General features: G+C 54.6%; 2 protein-coding genes across 3 annotated transcripts; both read right to left on the reverse strand.

The window, feature by feature from the left end:
* Positions 1–796: 796 nt before the first annotated feature.
* Positions 797–3,756, reverse strand: Tssc4 (tumor suppressing subtransferable candidate 4). Of its 2 annotated transcripts, none has more exons than XM_048458448.3 (2): positions 2,352–3,756; positions 797–2,128 (listed from the first exon to the last, which is right to left on the reverse strand). In XM_048458448.3, the coding sequence occupies exon 2, from the start codon at positions 1,901–1,903 to the stop codon at positions 950–952; it is 954 nt and encodes a 317-aa protein (XP_048314405.3). In that variant the 5' UTR covers positions 1,904–2,128; positions 2,352–3,756; the 3' UTR covers positions 797–949. The 2 variants fall into 2 exon arrangements, with proteins under 2 accessions (XP_048314405.3, XP_048314404.3); XM_048458447.3 differs by having other exon boundaries at positions 2,262–3,756.
* Positions 3,757–3,895: 139 nt separating this feature from the next.
* Cd81 (CD81 molecule) lies at positions 3,896–19,556 on the reverse strand. The gene is made up of 8 exons (XM_048458449.3): positions 19,265–19,556; positions 9,602–9,716; positions 6,486–6,583; positions 5,768–5,842; positions 5,452–5,556; positions 5,031–5,132; positions 4,571–4,657; positions 3,896–4,486 (listed from the first exon to the last, which is right to left on the reverse strand). Exons 1-8 carry the CDS (start codon positions 19,328–19,330, stop codon positions 4,424–4,426), a joined length of 711 nt encoding a protein of 236 aa, XP_048314406.1. The 5' UTR covers positions 19,331–19,556; the 3' UTR covers positions 3,896–4,423.
* Between the last annotated feature and the right edge of the window lie 867 nt (positions 19,557–20,423).

A 20,423-nucleotide genomic window follows, 5' to 3' on the forward strand; every position in this document is an offset into this window, starting at 1 on the left:
TTACCTGTGGAACCATTGTGGCAGTAACCCCCAAGATACTGTCCAAGGGTACCCAGTGACGCTATAAAGCCTGCAGACCACCTCGACCCAGCTACACTGGAAAGCAGGGATGGCGAAACATGCATTTCAAACACCTGGGGAGCATAGGGAGTTACCTAACCGACTGAACGGCATCTCGGGTGCTTCCATTGCACCTCAAATTATGTGACCATCCAGGCTGATCCCTCCTTTTGGGGGACACTCGAGTCCTGGAATAGGGACTACAGAGGCTAGGGCAGACTTGGTACTTGGCAGGACAGGCTAGCTAGCTTGGTTCAAGACCCTGGCCTCCACATCAGGTATGCAGTATCTTTCCGGCACATCATTCTTTTCCTCCCGGGCTCAGCCCCAGCTAAATGACCTATCATCAGTAATGTCCTACAGAGGTCACAAGTCCTGGAGACATACACTCAGGGCACCAGCTCTTTAGTTTGGGTGGACACCTGCCCAACCTCCCTTGCTGACTCAATCTACCCTCTTCCTAAAACTGATCTGCACAGGCCTAGTGCTGAGGCTGTGCTGGTTTCAGGGGGCAGATTATGTTCATCCATCACCATCGGGGGCACAAGGCTGGGCATGGTTATGAGCCCAGTCCCTCTGGGTAGATTCACCAGTGGCAAAAGAAAACAACTATGGCAAACCTTCACAACAGTTCCCACTGGAGTGGGGAAGGCAAAATGAGGCCGATGTAGATGGAGGCCTGCAGTCAGGTGGCAAGGACAGATCTTTTGAGTGGGGCCCAGAAAAATCCACAAAATCCAAGACATACCCCAAACCTTTATTGTCCACCCCAGGACACTGGGGCACAAGGGCCTCCAAGGTCCCACATTCCCAGCCAGGGCTGTTGCACATCACAGCTTCCCTCCCACCTGAGCTGGACAGGTGAGGAGGTGGAGAGATAGCACTGTAGTCAAACTGAGGGGCCTCTCTCAGACCCTGGCCCCTCAGGGTTACTGTCCCTGTTCCGGAAATGTTCTCTGCTCCGCTTCTTGCTGCCATGGAAACCAACAGCCTCCATCACTGTGGGGTCTGATGAGGACCCAGGGTGGTCAGTTCCTGAAGGTACCATTACCTCTTGCAGTCCCTGGTGGCCACTCCACTCCTCAGCCTCATGTCCAGCCAGATGGGCCAGCTCCACAGAGGCCTCACCCCCAGCACTTGACACATCCACCTTCTTTAGGATCCTCTTCCTCTCAGCCCTAGCCTCACTGCCTCGTACTGGTTTGGTAAAGACCACTCTCCCCTCCCCACAGCTAGAGGGATCCTGGTTGAAGGAGGGTACATAGTCTGTAGGGGATGCCTGGTTGCGAGAGCCCAGGAAAGCCAGAGCAGCAGCACGATTATTCTGCTCACTGACTTCAGCCACATCTTCCAGACTGTACTTGGTCCAACGCTCAGGATGTGACACATAATCCGGCACAGGAGGTACCCTGATTGGGCCAGTGCTCTCATGCACTCTGCTCAGGTTCCTTGCCGGAGTCTGACTTGGGGGAGTCACAGGCCGTTTGAAGCTGCCATTGTCAGTCACACTGGTTTGGGACGCAGAGGGCGGTGCCTGCCGGGCTGCACTCTCCAGACAATCAAAGATGCTGTGACTGCGCTGGGAGAAGGTGGAACTCATGCCTCGGAGGTGGAACGGCTGGACTGGGGTGGTGGGGACACCCGTGGGGGGTGAGGGAGGGTCATCAGGGCCGGAATCCTCCTGGGCTTCGCCGGAAAGCCTCTCCGGGGACAAGACTTGCACCTCGGCACCACTAGGTAGGCTGAGGTCCGAGTCCGAGTCGCTGAGGGAGACGGTGTCAGAAGGCAGGGTGTCATCCTCGGTGTGTTCCACAGCCTCCAAGCCAGCCTCCGCCTCCGCCATGCCGACCTGGGACCCACCCACACCTGTAGCGAAACAGCTCAAGTTTCGCCGTAAGGGGTGTACTTAGGCCACGCCCCCTCCGTGTCCTCTCAGGCTCCCCTCTTTCACCTCCACTACGTGGTAGGAGCCTCTGTTCACAGTCAGGCGCTGCCCGGTCATGCAGGCGGGCGACGGACTCGCGAAGCTGAGTGCCTAAAGTGTGTCCACACGCGCACAGTTGTGGAGCTGCAGGTTAGATAGGGTTAAGGAAGAGAGTCAATCATGAGAGCAGAACAGTGCAGACATATAAAGGATGCGCACTGGGAGATGCTAGAGACAGGCTTTAAATCAGGAGAGCACAGCCTCTCCGGGTACACACCGCCACCGCAAGGACTACCCAGCCAGGTCCGGAGGAAGCGACGTCAGGGGACTGGCCTAGTCCCGCGGTTCTAAGGACGCCGACGCTCACCATTCCGTGCACGTTGCAATACCCAGCGGCCTTTCCCAGTAGAGTCCCGCGGCTTCCGCGGGATTCGGGCCGTGGTTCCTGCCCACTTTCGCTCGGCTTTCTGGGAAACCGAGTCTCCGGCTGTCTGAATGGCACGACTTTAGTACATAAGGAACTACAACACCCAGAAGGCAATGGACCAATGCCCAACAGGAGGTGTAACCTTTACGTATGCACATCACCGAAGACCAGAGCGGACACGGAAATCTACCCGGAATTGACGAAAGAGGAAGAGGCGGAGCCAAGGGGCCTCGAGTCCCATAACACTCTGGCCGTCGCAAAGGGTTGAGGCCTCCAGCGCCGCCTGTCGGAACCCGCCTGAGCCGGGTTCGTTATAGGGAGGAAGTGCGTCACCACGCACTGCGGGCGCCAACTAGTTTCCTGACCGGAAGTGGTGCCGGTCTTGTGCTCCGTTGGCTCTCTGGAGCGGGGTGGGACTAAAGTCTCAGTTGGCTATTGGAATCTAGAGACGTTGTGGGCTCCGGAGTGTCGATTAGTTGACGGGGCTGCAGAGATTCGAGGTCGCTCCCCTGGGCTCTGCCTATCCGTGCTTGGACAGGGACCCCACTATTCAAAGCCGCACATAATCCTGTTCCAGGCTTGGAGCTGTCCTCTCGCATGCCTGGGGACCAGGGTCTGAGGACACAGTGGGCTGCTTCGTGCTCCTTCTTCCCTAGCTGCAGGCCTCTCAACAGCCTCGGCCACGTGCTTCACAACATAAAGAGTAGAAAGGGTTCCTTAGACCAGCAGCCTACCCAAGCAGGGAACAGGCTTGTACGGGGGTGGGGGAGGTCGAGACCAGAACGCCCTAGTACAAGCTTGGGGTTCACTGACAAATCAGCCTACAGGGAGGCTGCTAGGAGCTGGGATCTGAATCTTAGCCAGGCTTTCTCTCCCCTAGAGGCCAATTTAGTGTGCCAGCTGGCTGGGGGAAGGGCTCAGACAGGAGTCAAAGGAGAAAAGGCAGTAGTGGTGGCAGCTGCTGGTGCCCAGGAGGTTGCTTAGCCTGACCCTCAGTTCACAGGGCTGAGCTGAGTGGGCTTCCATCTTGCCTATTACTCCTTGAGACCACAGGCTAGAGCCACCCAGCTCTGTAGAACATTTTCTAAGCACCTGGATACTAGGGATGGGGCAGTGGTCTAACCTTTGCTGTGTGGTCCCTCAAAAGGGGTATGGGGTGGGTGGGGTGTTTTTGTAGCCTATCCCCAACATTCTGTGCTGAATTTTCCTGCTGTGTGGCTCCGCCTACCCTGCTCAGCAATGACTTGGCATGGCCAACAGATGAGTGGAAATGAGGTCAAGGCTGGTATAAGGTCAGCACTGAGTTCCTAGGACAGGGAGATAGAAACGAGGGAGTACTCACATAAAGTGCTCCCTGGGTCCCAACCCTTCCCTCCCACTGTGTTCCACAGCCTCTCTTGGACCTGCTCACCCTGTGCCTGGCAAAGTTCAGAGCTAGCCCGGTCTCTAACACCACTGGCTCAGGAAGAGGTCTGGCAGTCCCATTAGCATGCCTGATTTTCTCCTCCTTTATTAAATGACTGTTTCAAGATGTAATTACAGTTGAAGGTGACACGTTAGAAAGAATAGGTGCATCGAAGGCATAAGAGTGCTTACAAACCCAGCTTTTGAAATGGGGGCAGGAAAGGGACAGGGATTAAAAAGATGTAAGCAACGTGACCCACAGTGGGCAGAGTGGGTGGACATGGCCCTCTAACTCAGCTACATAGCCTCTGTGCAAGTAGCTATGGAGTTTTGGCTCAGCAGGCAGAGCTCCCCAGGGGTCCTGGAACAGGGCCCTGCAAGCCAGGGCCAGCCCCACCCCTATATCCCCACATACGCCACCTATGTGTGATGTCAGCCCCCAAAAGGTAACAGGAAAAGTTCAGAACGGAAAAAAAAAAACAAACCCTCAAAGGCTAAGTGTAGCAGAGTAATACAGAAATATATACACAGGCCATGGCCCCCCAGGAGGTCTCTGGTCACTCAGGGGCAGGGCACTGCCGGGTCCCCATGGTACAGAGTGAAGGACCTCAGTACACAGAGCTGTTCCGGATGCCACAGCACAGCACCATGCTCAGAATCATCTCGAAGATCTGCGGGAGAGAGGGGCATTGTCAGCACCTAGGACCTTGCTTGGGAGGGGTGGCACTCACCCACCAAACAGGCCCTGTGCTCACCATGATGACGGCTACCACGATGGCCGCAATACCAATGAGGTACAGCTTCCCAGAAAAGAGCTCATCAATTTTCTGATGGCAGTCCTCCTGCAGGGATGGCCAGAGGGTGGTAACAGTGAGTGGCTAAGTCACAGCCACCACCATACTCAGAGGTGGGGCTTATGTCCCACAGGTTATCTTCCATCCAAAAATAAAACACATGGACCTGCTGGCCTTCTTTATTACAGGGTAGTGCTTCTGACCTCACTAGTACCCTAGGGTCACTAGTATGTATAAGGGACCACTCAAGAGAGCCATTTCCCAGGATATTGCAGGGGCAAACCCAAGCTCTCAGGACCTAGCACCCCACTCCCTGAGATGCCTCTCTGATGCCCTGCTTGAAGGGCTGATCTTCCTGGTTGGCCACAGTCACCACCTACCTACCACCCAGGATATGATGCCCACTCCCACTCCATGTCACCTTCCAAAGGGCGCTGAATGCGTTGGTGCCTGCGGGACACAGGCTATTCCTTATTATAGAGGTGGTCAGCGCGGTCAGTGCGTTGGAGCCACAGCAGTTGAGCTGCAGAGACCAAGAGTATCACTATCAGTTTAGGAGCTTCAGGAGACAAGAGAAAGTTATGGCACATGGCACATCATCACATCCAAAAACATCTGGGAGCTGGCCTGCTCTATTTGTCACATTACTCAAGAACCCTGTTCCTCCAAAGCCCTGGACAAATGAGGCCCATTAGGTTTCTACCTGGGGACCTACAAATCAGAGGAGAATCTTAGCCCTGCCCTGTCCTGTTTCTGAGGTCTGGGAAGACAGGACTCATCTCCATAGATCATACATGCTAAAACTCCTACAACCTGCCCTCCCCGCTCCAGCCTAGTTGTACCGTCTCATGGAAGGTCTTCACCACAGTCTTGGCGTTATTGGCTTCATCATCCACCACAGCCTGTTGAAGGGCCTGGTCGTAGAACTGCTTCACATCCTTGGCGATCTGGAGAGAACCACAGTCACATGAAACACAGGGACTACCATCAAGAGCGCTCGGCTTCCCCTGATGCCACCTCTTCTGTTGAGCTCCCAAGACCCTTCTACCAGCAAGAACCAAAATTTGAAAAGCACCCTCTAACCCATGGGCTCAGAGTAGTCCACACCTGCTGCCTGAGCAAAGGGCATATCTCCCTCCCCAGTGAACCTAGGCTCACCTGGTCTTTGTTTACGAAGCCCCAGATGCCAGCAGCCACCTCACAGGCAAACAGGATCACAAGGCAGGTGAAGAACTAGGGGGAAAGTAGAGGTCAGAGCTTTGACCAGCAATCTCAGCATGGTCCTCTATGTGTGCCCACACGATCAACAACTATGTGCCAAAGGGGATGATCATATTCATCAACCATGTCCTGATTAATGAACCACACAGAACCATGAAAGACGAAGGATGCAGCTCGGCACCCAGATGCCTAAGTTCTCATGGCTTCACCCTGATCCCTGCTTTGCAGGATGCAGCTGGTATAGGAGATGCAGTTGACAAATCTAAGTGTCCACAGCCTTCAGAGAGACACATGTAGCAATATGCCCCCCAACCTTGACCTCAGTTTCCTTACCCCCTTTATGGTACAAACACAGGAAGATTAAACTATGAAGTGTGCTTCAGCTTCCCAAGATTTTGATACTGGCTAGCCAAGCTCTAGAAGACATACCTGGGACTTGGCTCCACCAGTAGCTACTGTGGCCAGGACCTCTAAGGCTGGCTTCTGGGGTAAGATACCCCTCTGGAGGTTATGCTTTTCTAAAGAGAAACTCCCTCTGTCAATATGAGTCTTCAGAGTCAGACTCAATAGAAATCAAAGAGAAAGACCAAAACCTTGGGGAAGACAGAGGTTGTCAGACACCCTACTCCCCAGCCCTGCAGCCCTTCCTACTTACCGTTCCCAGCAGGCACTGGGACTCCTGGATGGCTCCATAGCACCCCAGGAAGCCCACAAACATCATCACAGCTCCCACAGCAATGAGAATGTAGATGCCTGGAGAGGGGAAAGAACTGAGTGAGCAGGCTGCATGCATCACTGTTTGAGACAGAAGCGTCTGGGGCACCCACACCCACAACAGGCAGGGTTTGGCAATGTGAGATTTTTGTGCTTCAGTGTCCTGCTAGAGGAACTGCCACTGCCACCAGAGGATAAAAAGCAATTCAGTGTCCAGAGGACACAGGTGATCTGTACTTCACAGGTATGTGCTGCCCTGTAGCTGGTCCCCCACTACTTGCACTCGAGAATAGGAACTCTTAGCACTCACTATAGAGGGCTGAGATGGACTACCCATCTTGGTGCATGAAATGGGGAAGCAGCTTGGGTTCAGCTGTTGGTCTGGGAGTGGATGCCCAGGATGCCCTGTGCTGGGTGAGTGTGAAGGCAAGGGCAGGCTATGCCAGTAGCCAACTCCAGGCACCTCATCTCAGGCACACCGGTGTATAGCCGTTCTGCTCGCCTAACTCTAAGGACAGGAACCTGTGGGCGGGGCGGCTGGACGGCTGACAGAAGGACAGGGGCAGCCTGAGCAGAGCACTTAGCACCTGTCACATACACTGGCTGGGCTGTGAATATACAGGGGAGCACTGGAACCCAAGAGGCACCAGTTGGGCCATGTCCCTGTTTCAGTGCTCACAGTACCCCTCAGGCCCTGAGAAAGACCACTGTGTCTCTGAAGAGCCCTCCAGCTCTTGGTCCCTCAGCAGACGCAGCCCATCCCCCAGTCTCCACGGCAACACTGCCAGGCAGTCCAAGCTTCCTTGCACAAAGCCAGGCCCATTGTCCCCTGCCTGGCCAGCCCAGGGGCGAAGGCGCCATAGCCAGGACCTACTGCCAGGCTTAGAAACAGGCCAGATCATGGGCCTGGTTTCCTTTGACCTCACTAAACACATCTGGTCCAAGGAAAGCCTCCCACCAGGGCTGCCTAGCAACTGGCTTCCAGACAGGCAGAGAAACTTAAACCGGACCACCGTCCTTAGGTCCCGAAACCTCAACTTCAAGATGAAGTAGGCTCTCTGTCACTACATCAGGCTCAGCAGGGGGATGGACACAGGGTACCTAACACAGGTGCTGTCCCAAGACTGCCTACAGACCCTTCTAGGCCTAGCACATGCCCCATCTGAAGGCCCTGGGGTATAGTCTGTAGTGCTCCCCTGTATATTCACAGCCCAGCCAGTGTATGTGACAGGTGCTAAGTGCTCTGCTCAGGCTGCCCCTGTCCTTCTGTCAGCCGTCCAGCCGCCCCGCCCACAGGTTCCTGTCCTCAGAGTTAGGCGAGCAGAACGGCTATACACCAGTGTGCCTGAGATGAGGTGCCTGGAGTTGGCTACTGGCATAGCCTGCCCTTGCCTTCACACTCACCCAGCATGGGGCGTCCTGGGCATTCACCCCCAGACCAACAGCTAACTATGCCCCTAACCAACTCTCCTAAGAACTAGACAAAGTGCCTTTGTCAGGGCCACATCTGTTCCCAGCAGGGCTCAGTTCAGGGGCAGTGGAGGGCTCCAGAAAGCCAATTCAAAATGAGCAGGGAGATAGTAGCCAGAGTAGCTCCTACCCATAGGCCATGCGCCTTGCTGCTCAGTGCCCAACCTGCCGCATAGTTCAGGGCCTGAGGCTATTTCCTCAGTGCCCAGGAGGCCATGACCACAGAAAGGCAGGTGACTGAGCAGCTCTGGAGCTGGACCCTGATGTAGACTATGGTGACAACATGAGGACAGAGACCTGCCTGCTTCCTAGGCCACCCTATCTGGGCTCTGCAGGGTACCCAGCCTCTCCTTCTATCAGTGCAAAGTGGGAGCTTTGGCCCAGCCTCACAGCATTCACATTGTGGAAGGCCCAGGGGCAGGAAGAGTCCTTCACCGGTCAGTACTCCTCCTGTCTCTGATGCCCGGATCACCCCTGTGAAGATGCCCACACCAGTTGCTACACAACAGGCTGCAGTCTCCATGTGAGCTGGTGGGCATCCTTTTCCTCTGAAGGCACCAGATCCAAGGAGGAATAGCTTTGTAGGACATTCCCCACTAACACCCAGACCTGCAAACTACTATTCCTAATGGCTTTCCTCAAAGGAGACCAGGTTCTGCCCCTTCCCTGTACATTGCCTGGACCCTAATCTGACCATTCCACTTGTGGGAAGGCTGTGGGGAGAGTACAGAGAGGAAGGAAAAGCAGCCAACCACAGTGTGACCAGAGCCCTTGGCTGCCCTGGTACACGAGGGTAGAAGGGGAGAATACTGATTTTTTCTGACCTCCTGACACCACCCCACCACCCCAGCCATCAAGCATGTCTCCCAAGCCCCTTCTAGGCTCCACACAAGAGGGAGAATCCACCTCAATTCCTGATGTGTGCTAGGAACTGTAAAAAGGCAGAAATGTCTCCAAAGACTTCTGGAGTTCCCAGGGTGCCAAGTCCCCCTCCCAGAGAGAAAGGAGGAGAGTTGCCTCCCTGAGCACAGCATAGCCTAGCGTAGCATAGCATAACATAGCACAGCATCCCTCTTTCTGCCTTCCCTGCTTGGGAGGGAGGGTGCTCAGTCCCCCACAGGCAGCCTAATAAGGCAGGTGTAGCAGTCTGGCCTGTGTGCTGGGGGTGGGGGGAGCATCTGAGTCATCTACCGACTGCCCAGTCTCCAGCCCTCCCCAACTTAGGACTCCTGGGAGCTCAGCTGTTGCTAGCCCAGGCATCCAGCCCCACCCTGCTCAGGGAGGTTCACCAGAAATGCACATGTTAAAATAAGTAAGGTCTCACAAGGCTCCTGCCCCACCCAGCTGCTTTCCTTCTGCCTAGCCAAGTCTTAAATCTGTGGGGTCCCTAGCAGCACTATACCCAAGTGAACTTTCTAGTCTTAAGAGCCCCTCTTGTGGGCAGCCTCCCTGCCCAGCACATACTAGGCCTAGGCCACTGCCAGTTCTAATGCCCTACCCACCAAACTCAAGACCCTTAGGCTCCTCCTGGAAGCCCACCCTGACTGTTCTCAGCTTGTGACTAGACCCTGTCTCCTTATTACTCACCGACATAGAAGGTGCTGGGTGCTGGTCTGTCTCCCAGTTCCAGGTAGAGCAGACTGGTGGTCTGTGGGTCGTGGCGCAACCACAGAGCCACACCGAGGATCACGCCTCCAGCCAGCTGGGAAAAAAACCAGGAACAATGTCATACAGAGGCCAGAGCACCGTGGGGCGACAGAATCCTACCACAATTATCATGTAGAGCCATCGTTTCTAGTTGTGGGGGTCTGTCCATTGTCTGAGCCACTGTCCACTGGGGCCCTGCAGCCCACAAGCTTCTCTGAGCTGTGACTACAGAACAGAGTTCAAGTGTACCCCAACACAGCATGACAAATACAAGAAGGTTTGTGATGAAAATGTGGCTCCGTCGATAGGAGTGCTTTAGCATGTAGGGAACCCTGGGTTCCATCCCCAGTAACACATATACTGGGTTTGGTGGTGCATGCCTGGTATCACTTGAGAGACGGGAAGCAGGAGGATGATGTTGAGTTTGAGATGAACCTGGGCTATAAGAGACCTTGTTTCCAAAACAAAACCACTTTTTCTACTCATCTCAAGTTCCAGATTGGTCAACCATGCAATATGTTTATCTGAGAAGTGTAGCAGAGGTATCCTGTCCTAATAGTCCTGAGATTGCTTAGGGATTGCCACAGACAGGGTACTGGGAACCCTGTGGTGGGGATGCCAAGTTCTCCCTGCCAGGAGAAGAGGGGTGACAATGTAATGTCATCAGGCCCCACGGGGGAAATAGCAGGGCACCTCCTACCATGAATTTGTGTGAAGCCCTATAATAGAGCATCTGGAAGTAGGAGGTGGCCCTCAGGACAGACCAAGGAAGAGGCAGTCTCTTCCCCATTTCTAGGCATCCTCTTCTTGCAGGGGTCAATGGATCTGCCCAGCACAAACAGGAAACAAAAACCAAAACCTGGGCCTGATTTAAAAAAAAAAAAAAAAAAAAAAAAAAGCACTAACCAGGTGGCCCACTTCCTTCTCTGGGGATCCAGATCAAAACACAAGCTCAAGAAAGATCCTGTGAATCCCCAAGCAGACTGGTTCTGGAAAGAGGACCTGTGGGACCTACCTACCTCCTTCTACCCTAGGATCCTGTCCTCTGCCTAGCCCTCAGAGAGGAAGCTAGGGACCACTTTCTGCAGAACACCATCACCTCGTACCCTCATCCCATGGGTCCTGTGGTTTCTTAGCTTCTTCTGTAAGTTTTAATTCAGTTTTCACACTCTGGTTAAGGAGGGATGAGCCCTCAACCTCTACCAAAGCCTGAGAGAACAGGGTCTGTGGTACAGCAATCAAAGCCACACTGTGCCCAACCTACAAATGACATGAAAGCTGGGACCCTGAGAGTGCCCTTATATGCAAAGGTCCTAGTGATGCTGGGGATCCCCAGAGCTTCTAGAGCCTTACAGTGGCAGCTCTGTGCCTAGACACCCTTAAGAGGCTAGCCTTCAGCCTGGGGCAACAGAGGCAGGAGGGTAGGGCCTGGCAGAAGGCCATAACAGGCAACACTCCTCTTAAACTGGCATGAGAGGAGGAGGTGATCGGCCTGAGTTGCCCTGGTAACCTGGCTTCCTTTGCAGCTTTGAAACGTCATATATTTTGTTTGAGAACTGGTCCAGAGGTCGCTCTGAGATGTTCCAGAGCAGAAGGACTAGGTGACATGCCTGCTCCCCATGCTTCCCTCTGTAGTCAAAAGACCCCATGGTAACAAATCCCCAATAGTTACAGAAGTTGAGGGGCAGCTGGTGGGTCACCTTGCCTTCCTCAGTCTGTGTGCTTACCTGTAAACAGATGGGCATGCAACCATGCCAGACTCGGACTTCTCTACTGATAGAGAATATTCCCTGTGACCTGGGGGCAGAAGTGGGTAATGGATGATATCCAGTCCAGCCCCAAAGCCTGCTAATGTGGGTGTCTGGCCAAGCCACCACTTACAGCCAAGCTTTATGGAAGAGGTGGGGTCAGGAAGCTGACTTCAGAGAAGTCTCTGGGCTTCAGTCTTTCATGTTACCTGACAGGTCTGAAGTGGGGTTGGGGGGTAGGTGAGGCAGGGGGGAATGGGAGACTTGGCCACTCATCCATTGTCTCAGAGTCAACCAGAGATGAGTGGGAGAGGGCAAGGAAGGAATGCCAGGCATTGGCTGGCTGCCTCCAGCAAAGTGACCCTCCACCCACTGCTCTAGGTTGGAGTAGAGGAAGTGCTAGGAAAATGATGGGGCCCAGGAAGGTGGGACGGGGGTCTTCAAGTAGTAAGAGGCTGGAAACGAACCTTAGCTTCAAAATGTAACTATCTCACATGACCAAAACAGACAAGGGACTTCTAAGACTCCATGGTAAGAGATATGCATCCACCGAGCTAGGGCCCTCAAGTATAGAGTGGGACTACCATTCTGACATCATGAGGCTCCAAAGAGCCACAGGGAGATTACCAATCTACCCACTAAGCCCAAATTGCCACTGGGTGTGGCGGGGTGGGGTGAGGAGTGGTGGCGTGGTGCTACTGCACCGGCGGGCAGTTTGTCGTTTCTGAGAAAGTTAGCTGGCGCCTCCTCCTCACCAGCCAGCTTAGCGCCTCAGGCTTTACACGCAGGTGTGTATGTTTCTCAAGCTTCCCTGTTACAGCTCAGCATAGAGCAGTCCATATGTCTCCTGATCGATTAAAGGACAGGCGCTGGGTCCATCACAAGGAGAAGACAGACCCACAAGATCGCAAGGCGGCCGGGTCAAGGTGCTGAGTGAAAGGGGCCCATCGGGGATGAAGCAGTTGGTGCCTCCGGACTCTGTTCATATGAAAGCAGAATTCAAAGTTCATTCAAGGTAGTGCAGTGATAACCCAGCAGAAGTGCTGGGGGGAGCAGTAATGGAAGGGACCACAAAGGGCCCTAGGATGCTCTGGGCATTCACTCTTCCGATGGTGCTAACAGTTTCACGGGGTGTAAATGCTGGCTATGTCATATGTCAGTCACAGCTACAGAAAACTATTATTTAACCCCAGCTTCAGTCCCGTCTCTAGGTCAGAGGCTGTGCTCAAGCACATTCCCCAGGCCTGTGGGGTGTCACAGTGACTAGCAGCAATCCGAGAGGCACATATCTTGTCTACAGAACCATAGTTTAGAATGATCTGCAAAAACTGGGCAACACTCACACCATTAAAGAACTACCAGTCCAGTGTCAAAGGAAATATGGAGCGGTGCCATTGGACAGAGGCACAGGTAAGGTTAAGGGTGTCCCAAACCTCTAGCTGTGTCATATCTGAGCTGGGGGACTTCAGGCCCATCTCAACCTCCTCCATCCTCACCTTCATTTGTTAGTAGGGGGAGTAACACACACAGGCTGCAACATATGACGTCACTGTATTTAGCTCTTGCTAGAGCTGAGGAGGTGATCCACAATGAACCTTACCAACGAACCTGGGATTTCTTCATGCATCCACTCAGGGGCCAAAGATGCCTCTGCCCAAAGCTTCTCTTCCCAGGTGGGTCCACCACCTGCTTCTACAGCCTACGATACCTTCTGCTTAGGGGTGGGGGTGGGAAGCACCCAGGTGGCAAGCCCAGGTTCCTGGAGCGCCTTCCACAGCACAGAAGAACGCATTCATGACTCTCTACAGGATTATGTTGCTTCCTCCTCCTTGAAGACTAACACATAACAGACTCAAACTTTAACAGGATGAGGAGCTGCCAAGCACGCTGGGTCCCTGCCCGGCTGGTCTTGTGGTTTCCCAGAAGTGACTGAAAGGGAACAGGCCTGGGGCAGCATTCTATTCTGTGTTAGCTGCCCATTGCCAGCCCTGGGCCAGACCTCAGATGGGGGCATACGTACCCCACCAGGAAGGGACAGAGCTCCTGTCACCAGCCTGGTAGGTCTGAATGGTCACCCCAGACACCCCACATGTTTCGGAAGGCTGACTGTAACATCAGCTTGTTGCTTTAGGTGACCTTTTGCATCTTGGAAGAAGAGTCAAGGGCTGAGGCAGACGAGGTTGGGGCTTGCTCCATGCCTCCTAGGTACATGGTGCACAACGGAAGGTGCATCAGAAAGCGCCTGTCCACCTAAGCAACTGGAAGGTGCTGAGGGTCTAGGAACCGCCCTGGTGATGGCAGAGACTGTGAAGATCAAAGGCAGGGGGGCAAAAGGCTTCCCTGGGCAGCTGGGATAAGTCAGAGTAAAGAGGCTCCATCGGGCAGGTTTTAGGAGCCGGGGAAAGGGCAAGATGAAGAGGCCAATGGAAAGAGCTGACTTAGGTGCTGCCCTCCCAACCTGGGTCCCTGTGCTCAGGCACAACAGGAGGACAGGGCCTGGTCAGGCCATGGAGGATGAGGACAAGGCCAGATTCCTCTCTGAGAGATATAGGATCCTGCTCAGGCCTTCCTAGGAGGTAAAGATTTGCAGTTCACCAAAGGAAGCTCAGGAAGGAAGCTGAAGAGAAGGGCAGGAATCCTTGCCTTGGCCAGGAAGCATGGTTCCTTTCACAGGCCCCTCGCCTCAGGAAGCCACTGTCCTAACGTCTAAAAATAGGTGGCAAAGCAAAAGCTTAGCTCTGGGGCCCAACTGACAGGCTGGGGAGGGGGCAGGGCCATGGAGGATACACTGTTGTCTTGAGGTACAGGAGACTAGGCTGGGCCATCCCAGCTCTGCCTTTTCCAGGTCCAGGCTATAAGGTTCCTCAGCCAGAGAAGCTGGCAGGAGCTTTCCCCGCCCACTCTACACCTGCCCTCCTCTAGGAAGGCCAGGGTCTCATGAGACCCTGAAGGGAGACTGTGTGGACCCAGATGGCCACAGTGATTGGCCAGAGATGACAACAGCAGAGGTGGCAGGGAGGCCAGGCTGTTTGCTTCAGAGAAAGCTCAGGTGGGACTGGTACCCACTTAGAAGCACAAAAGGAGGCAGGGGACGAAAGAGTGGGTAGAACAGGTCTATGTAGCTATGGTGTTGCCACCAGCAGTACCAAGAAGCACCCATCTGCACCAGGCTAGGCATGGTCCTCTGGCCCAACCATGTCCCAGGGCAAAGCTGTGGGGCTGGCACAGTCTTACAGCCCACTCTGACTATGGAACGAGGTGGCAGAGTGGGGTACAGTTTTACCCCATCCCACCACTTCCTCACATGACAGTTAGTTGCTTGAAAACCTCAGACCTCTCATCACTCGCCAGGGTCTGAGAGCAGCCCAGCAGAGTGCTACTTTAGGTTACCATAGTCTCTAGAGTACAGGGAAGACTGTTACTAGGGCCCAAGGCTAGACCATGCCCCTAGGATGGGGACTTTTAGCTAAGGGAAGTTGTAAGAGGGTGGGTAAGTATTAGTGGGTGGGTGGCAGCTACAGTATGTGCTTGCCACACACCCTAAGCCCTTGCCACACTGGGTCCCACTCCAGAACTCTGGGATAGAATTTCAGGAGTACAGGTGACCTGGGCTTCCTCATTCCTGCACCTGCCACACCAGACACCTTTAAATACCACTGGGACCTTACTGCTAAGCTGCAGTACAGAGCCAACATTGATGCCTGACCACAGGTAAACAAGTCACAGATGCCACAGACCCACCCTGAGAAAAGTGCTAATGACCCAAGCTGTGTGGAGTGATCTGAGAGATAGCACAAAGGAAGCACAGCAAACTGGGGGGCCTATCACCCTTCTGCCCTAACTGCCTGGCTCTTGGCCTGGATTACGAACTCACGGTAAATTAGAGCTATAATAAAATCCTGGGCACCTGGGTTCTAACGGACTTCCCTGCACTCCCAACCCTGCAGCCCTCCCCAGACTTCACACGCAGGAAAGCAGGTGCCCTCTTTCCTTGTACACCCCTTGTAGTTACTTTGGCAGCCAGCGCAGGATTCCGATCACCAGTTGATCACTGGTTAATCCCTTGTGAACCGCTTCCCAAAAGGTAGAGTCCCCCAGAGGAACCCAAATGGTTTTGAAAGGCATAGTGTGTGCCTATGTACTGTAGGGAAGGTACTGGGGGGGGGGGTGGCAGGTTACAGTCAAAAGGTTCCTGGAAGGCTACTGGCATGCCAGGTCACAGTACATCCTACTTAACAGTTGAAGGCCACCAAAGGCCAGTTTTCGGGACATCTGGTTCTCTAGCAAGAGTCTTAGAAACAAAAGAGATACCTATAGAGCCTCAGGGACACCTGGCACTCACAGTATGTCCTACCTGGTTTTAGGGCCAGAGCCACTGGCACCTGGACTTCCCCACATCTCCACCCCACCCTACCCCCACCTGAGCCCTCTCCTGTGTGCAAGCATGACTGCCTACTATCTCCCTGGGGCACCTGGACTCTAAGCCTATTGATTTTATGACCGAGGTTCCTCCCCTTGCTGGACTCTGGGTGCTGCAATCCAGGCTGGCAGCTGTTGGTGAACCTCCCGGAGCAGCAGACGCTCCATTTGAGGAAACAAGACTGAACTAGGGGGAGGCGCTAAGAGAAAGCCTGAAGGGTCCAGAAAGAATAGGGTGAGGGCTCTTATCATGAGGTAGCCGTGTGTGAGAACCAGAGCAAAGGCTGCCAGAAGGCTTCCCATTTCTTTACTCCAATTCTGTGCTCTCCACTGCGCAGACATCCTTCTTTGAAGCCAGCCCAGGGACTGACCACAGATTTCCCCTTCCCGGGCAGCCCAGTCTTCCCCAAAGTCGGGTAAGCTCACAGCCTGGGGGAACAAGGGAAGTCTGCTCTCCCACAGGTGAACCGAGGCACAGGAAGTCCTCATTCCACCCTGAGCCCACAGGGATTGCAGCCCCTCTGCCGGAAGGAAGAAAGCAGACAGCTAAGTGACAGACAGTCATGTGCCGTCTGGAGAATTAAATGCCAGTTAAGGCTGTAATCAGCCTTTTGTGGTGGGGCTGGCTGGCTGGGCCACCGGAAGGGGGCCACCAAGCAGCCTTAGGCTGGAGGAGCAGCCAGTTCTGGGCAAGGAACACAGCTCCCATTCCAGTGAGGACCGGTGGCCTCCCCCGCTTATCCCACTATACCTATGAAGTTATTATCACACTAACCTCCTACAAGCCCATCCCAGGACATAGGCTGGCAGGGTGATAAACAGGGACACCATCCCCTACTCTCCTGCCCTACTCTCAGCAGGATTCAGGAGATGGGTCCCTCTACCCCAGACCTGTCTCAGAGGACAGGTATCCACCCAGCTTCTAAGAGCATCTTAACATGGCCTCTGCTGAATTTGCTCACTGCTCATCTTTCAGGTTTGTGTCTTGTCCCATGGATCCTGGCAGTCCAAAACTCTGATGGTCCCAAAGTAGGCTCTGAACAAGATAGGTCAAGTGTGGGTCTTAAAGGAGGACTGCTGGGCACAAGAGCATGAGTATGCAGTCTAGGGCGCTTGGGATATCCCCTCCAACAGAAAAGCCACTTTAATCTGTAAGCTGGAAATTTTAAAAAGTGCCCATTGAGACATTTACTGTCAACCAAAGCTCACTTCTAGAACCCTTAGCCTCCATACCCATCATGGGCCCACAGGACCTCTCAGCCCCCTCCCCAGGCACCTCTTACACCATTACTCAGCTCTCCTTGGCCCAACTCCCTGTTGGACACTGTGCCCAGCATCCATTTCCTGAGCTTCCTTTTATGCCAAGCCCCTTGCTCCGCTCTGGAGTGCATTAGCTAGTCTGCCCACAATCCCAGGAGAGAGAGAGACCCCAGGAACTCTCGCTTTAGAGGGAGGAAGTGGAGGCTGAGAACCAGAGCAGTGGGGTGGGGCTCCCCAAACGTTCAACTTCATGGCATCAGGAAACTATCAGCCACAGGACAAGCCTTGCCACACAAGGCACAGAGGAAGCCCCTCTGCCAGGGTGCTGTTCGCCAGTTGTGGTCTGGCTCTGCCCCAGATCCCTGACCACTGTGGAGGCCAACATGGGTGGGGAGGAGAGGTCCATGGGATTGTGAAAGGGTATGGTTTGCACTGTTCTGCAGTCAGTAAGCAGGCCTCTGGGAGCAGGACGTTTCAGTTTCCTGGAGCTTCAATACAGAATACCCACCAGGGATATGTTGGGACTCCACCCCAGCTGCCTGGGAAACAATCAGCCTCACCCAGCCCTACCTAGCTCTCCAGGGAGACTGAGGGGCTACCAGCTTGATCAGGTGGGTGGGCCAAAAGAGAAATACCCTGCAGGTTCCTAACATCCCACATCTGGAGCTCAAGGGTCAGCGGAAGGACTTCCTGAGTGTATTTAACTCCTTGCACGGCTCAGAGAAGGCACCACTAACCAACACAGCTACCCAGCCACGACCCCAGGGCATGCCTGGACAGAGAAAGATTAACCCCATCACCCATGCTGTTCCCTGGGGTCACTGTGACTGACAACCAGGGTCTCCTCAGTAGGTCATACAGCATAGCCCCAGCTGAGTTCAGTCCAGTCTCTGCCCATCCCCAACGTCTTATTGCTCCCTACCCCACCCTGACCCACCCTTGGAGCTTCAGCAGTCCAAGATAGGAAACAGGTGTCCCCTGTCCTACACACTCACTCTAGGGGCCATCTTACAAGTTCGCTCTTCAACTTTAGAGACAGACTGTTTCCACGGAACCTCATTTCTTCATGGGAAAAAGGAGGATGGAGGGAAGAGCAGTCTGTGCACTGCGCGGGGGGGGGGGGGGGGGGGATGGCCAGCACTACCCACTCAAATCCCTGCAGGAAAGTCTGATAGACTCTACCACTCCTCATTCTCAAGCCAGTCAGGAAATGGAAAGCAACACACACCACCAATGGTCACTCCCCAGCAATAAAGACAGGACCAACGGACCCCTAGAGACCTTCCTATAACCAAGTCTCCATTCCAAGATGACCAAATGGGTGTGCACCTCTTTCCAAAGTGGAGAGCCCAGTTATGTCTGAAAAGATCTCAAGCCCCTGATTTGTGTAGACTCCAGATCTTTGCATTACTCTGGTCTGCGCCAACTCAGAACTGCACACCCCTCTTCTCTCAAAAGCCTCCACAGAACCTTAAGGGCCAGTCCAGGGGCTGTAATCTGTGCGGGAGACGACAGACAAGGAGGAGGGGCAGCAGCGGGGTGGGCAGGAACTGGGGCATGCTGCGCAGCGCACGCGGGCCACCCTGTCCTTCTCTAGGCCCAGAGCTCGAGCCTCCCTGGGTGTCAATACCAAGCTGGAGGGCAAGTAAGGGTGAAATAATAGTAGGGTGAAATAATAGTGGGGTGGACGTCTCCAAGGCAAGTACGGAGTGTGCCCCCACCATTTCGAGGCCGCCCATCCAGGGGCGGTGGCTACGATGAGATCATGGGGGCGGGGCGCCAAGATCCCGCCCTTCTCGAGCCCCCTCAGTGCTCGCGAAGCAGGATGGTCCCCAAAACAGCGTTCAAGAGGGTGCTTACACCCCCTCCACAGCTGAAGGCTCCGGGTTACGTGGCTCTAACCCGCAGATCTTTGCATTGGTTCCTAGCACTCAAAGGCGACAGGCCAGCGAACCCCTAATTCCGCAGCCCAGAAGACCCTCGAGCAGAGGCCTGGAAGCTCAGCTCCTGGCCCCAACCCCACTGGCGAGGGGCGCCAGGCCCCAGGCCGGCGCACGGAGCCCACAGGTGGCGCCGCAACTTCAATGCCGCGCTGCGCCCTCTCAATTGGGCCTAGCGCACTGCCCACCCTGACCGCCGACTGTTCGCCAGTCCCCAGTTCCCAGTGGCTGCTCACCCAGAAGACGAAATTGAAAACGAAGAGCAGGTATTTGATGCATTTGGTGCAGCCCTCCACCCCCATGGCGGCGCGCGGCCTGCGGAGCTTGCGTTGGTGTTGGAGCGGGCAGTCTGGGGACGCAGGACTGGGGTTCGGGGCTGGCAGGTGGCCAGGGACGCTGGCAGGCCCGGGAACTGGGGAGTGGAGAGCGAGCGAGACGCGGAGTAGAAAAGGGCTGGAGGCCTAGCGGAAAGCACGAGAGTCCCGACCGCTTAGAAGCAGGGGCGCGCTCGCTTAGACCGGGCGCGCGCCGCGCTCCGCACTCTTTATAGACCGCTAGGTCCCGCCCCTCCGAGGCCCCGCCCAGAAGACGCCCCGCCCCAGGCCCCGCCTCCCGCCTGCGGGGGTTCCTGGACAAGGGGTGCTTGGGTGCTGCCACTTCAGTTCCAGAGTTCAGGAACTCAGTGCAGATGGTTCTCATGGTCTCCTTGCGCTGTGTGCCTGTGTGCGCGCGTTGGATGTCCCCAAGCTTCCTGAGGGCTCTCATCCCCCGGGGGCAGGCTGCTAGATGAGGACTGGCCACAAGATAACCCCCAAAGAATCCCAACTTACTTCCTCCCTTGCTCGGGCGCCTTGGACTTTTTTTTTTTTTTTTTTTTTCCCCCGAGGGTTCCCCAGTGGAGGTGTCTAGATAGGAAAGGGTCTTAAGAATTAGCATGTTTTATGTATCTATCTCTTAGACAGCTACTTGGATGGTTCTGAAGGTCTAGAATGGAATTATATGTAGGCTGACTAATCCCATGCCCCACAGATAGTCCCTGGCTGCAGTTCTGGAAACTGCCTTTGAGAAGGTCACTAATGTACCCAGTGTTTCTACCCAGTCTTGTGTCTGGAGCACCCTCAGGGGCACCTTCAAACACTGCATTCATGCTATCCTGGCTGTGCCTTCCAAGTGTCCTTCCTCCATCCTCTAGCTGGCTCCCTGAAAGTTAGGGCTGTAAAGAAGAGAGAAAAGATTGCCGTGGGGGGCGGAGGATGGAGGGGGACAGGACGCTCCCTTCTCGGGTGAGGAATGGCTGCTCTCACCGTGATGATATTCCAGAAAAACTTTTTGGCACTCCCTCCCCAAACTGGAGGACAACCTGACTGTTTCATCAGCAGGGACTCATTGGGGGAG

The sequence above is a fragment of the Myodes glareolus genome, chromosome 7, assembly GCF_982192425.1.
Source record: "Myodes glareolus chromosome 7, mMyoGla1.1, whole genome shotgun sequence".
NCBI classification, from domain to species: domain Eukaryota; kingdom Metazoa; phylum Chordata; class Mammalia; order Rodentia; family Cricetidae; genus Myodes; species Myodes glareolus.